Source organism: Chenopodium quinoa, unplaced genomic scaffold (assembly GCF_001683475.1).
Source record: "Chenopodium quinoa cultivar QQ74 unplaced genomic scaffold, ASM168347v1, whole genome shotgun sequence".
NCBI classification, from domain to species: Eukaryota; Viridiplantae; Streptophyta; class Magnoliopsida; order Caryophyllales; family Amaranthaceae; genus Chenopodium; species Chenopodium quinoa.
In genome coordinates this window covers 10,060,209-10,062,078 of record NW_018744239.1, presented here as the reverse complement: position 1 = coordinate 10,062,078, position 1,870 = coordinate 10,060,209, and the positions used below count along the sequence as shown (strand labels likewise).

Here is a 1,870-nt window from a genome sequence, read left to right as displayed (position 1 = left end):
AAGAAAAAACAGCGTTTGTGATCGAGCAGGGTCTATATTGCTACAAAGTTATGTCGTTTGGCCTGAAGAACGCCTCTACAACATTTCAGATACTTGTGAATACGGTCTTCAGAGATCAGATCAGCCGGAACATGGAGGCTTATATTGATGATATGATTATTAAATCAAAGAGGCTGGCCGATAATTTGAAGGACCTCGGAAAAACATTTACTGAACTCAGGCGGCATAAGATGATGTTAAATCCAAAGAAGTGTATCTTTAGTGTTGAGTCCGGCAAATTTCTCAGATTTCTGATTGATCAGCGAGGCATTGAGGCTAACCTTGAGTAGATCCAGGCGGTCTTAGACATGAAATTGCCCAGAACTGTAAAAGAAGTTCAAAGATTTTCCAGCTGCTTAGCTGCGCTCGAATGATTTCTGTCAAGATGAGGGGATAAGTGCCGCCATTTTTTCCTGATTATCAAGTAGAGAGCAATGTTTGAGTGGACAGAGGAGGCCAAGGAAGCCTTCATACAGTTGAAAAATCACTTCCATACACTTCCTCGGCTCGTTAATCCACTCAAAGATGAGAAGCATTATATGTATTTGGCTATCTCAGATAATTCCTTGAGCGCCGTCCTGCTTACTGAAAGGGATGGCCATCAGATCCCTATGTATTTCATCAGCCATATTCTGCACATTGTCGAGCTTAAGTATCCATCTATAGAAAAGTTCGGCCTGGCATTGTTCATGGCATCAAAGAAGTTAAGGCCATACTTTCTTGCTTATTCGATTGTGGTCTACACGGACCAACAGTTAAAGAAGTTGTTCACAACATTGGAGGCCAACGATCAAATTCTTAAATGGGCCTTAGAGTTGAGAGGATTTGATATCACATTCGAACCCAGAAATGCAATCAAGGGCCAGGCCTTTGCAGACTTCTTGGTCGAAATGACACGGTCGAATTTACAGCTGACAAGGGATCAGATTTGGAAAGTTTTTGTGGATGAAAGTGTAACGGTGACCGGATGCGGCACTGGTATCGTACATCTATCTCTAGAAGGAGACAAGTTTGAGTATGCTTTAATATTTCATTTCCAAGCCTCTAACAACGAGGCCGAGTATGAAGCCCTTCTAGGCGGCCTCACAATGTGTAAGGCGGCCGGGGTAACTAAAATTGATGCCTGTTTAGACTCTCAGCTGATAGACAGCCAAGTGAATGGTGACTACGAGGCTAGGGAGCTGAAAATGATTAAGTATCTACAAATGATGAAGGATGAGGCCGAGAGCCTAGAGCATTTCACACTACAACAAGTCCCCCCATCCAAGAATCATCAGGCGGACGCCCTCTCCAAGCGGAGCATTGATTCCGAAGCCGTGCAAATAATTGACAGAAGCTCCACACGGATGGATAGAATAATCTCCTATCTTAAGGATGGAGTTCTTCCGGACGACCCAAAGGAGACTTGGCTGATGAAGAAGAAGGTGGCATGGTTTGAGATAAAAGGAGAGGACTTGTTCAAAAGATCATTTGTAAAGCCCTATCTGAAATGTGTCACGCCTAAGAGGGGGCATGAAGTGCTGGATGACCTCCATCAGGGGAATTACGGAACATAGATAGGCAGACGAGCCTTAGTAGAGAAGGTCACCCATCTGGGGTTTACTGGACAAGCATGAATTCGGATGCCATAGAAATGGTGAAAAAATGTGACAAGTGCCAGAGATTTGTAACCCTTATTCACAGCCCGACAAACAGCTTGTTGGCCATTACTAGTCCACTTTCCTTTGAAAAATGGGGCATGGACATCTTGGGGCCATATACACCAGCATCCAGACAGAGGCGGTACATGTTAGTAGTAGTTGACTACTTCACGAAGTGGGTAGAGGCCGAG

At 44.3% G+C, this 1,870-nt stretch overlaps 1 protein-coding gene across 1 annotated transcript; it reads left to right on the top strand.

Annotated features, from left to right (window-relative positions):
* Positions 1-473: 473 nt before the first annotated feature.
* On the top strand, positions 474-1,595 carry LOC110694380. The gene has a single exon (XM_021871548.1). The coding sequence runs from the start codon at positions 474-476 to the stop codon at positions 1,593-1,595; it is 1,122 nt and encodes a 373-aa protein (XP_021727240.1).
* Positions 1,596-1,870: the final 275 nt, after the last annotated feature.

Coding starts and splice junctions, on each gene's coding strand:
- LOC110694380 (XM_021871548.1), top strand. CDS start 474: ATGTTTGAGTGGACAGAGGAGGCCAAGGAAGCCTTCATACAGTTGAAA.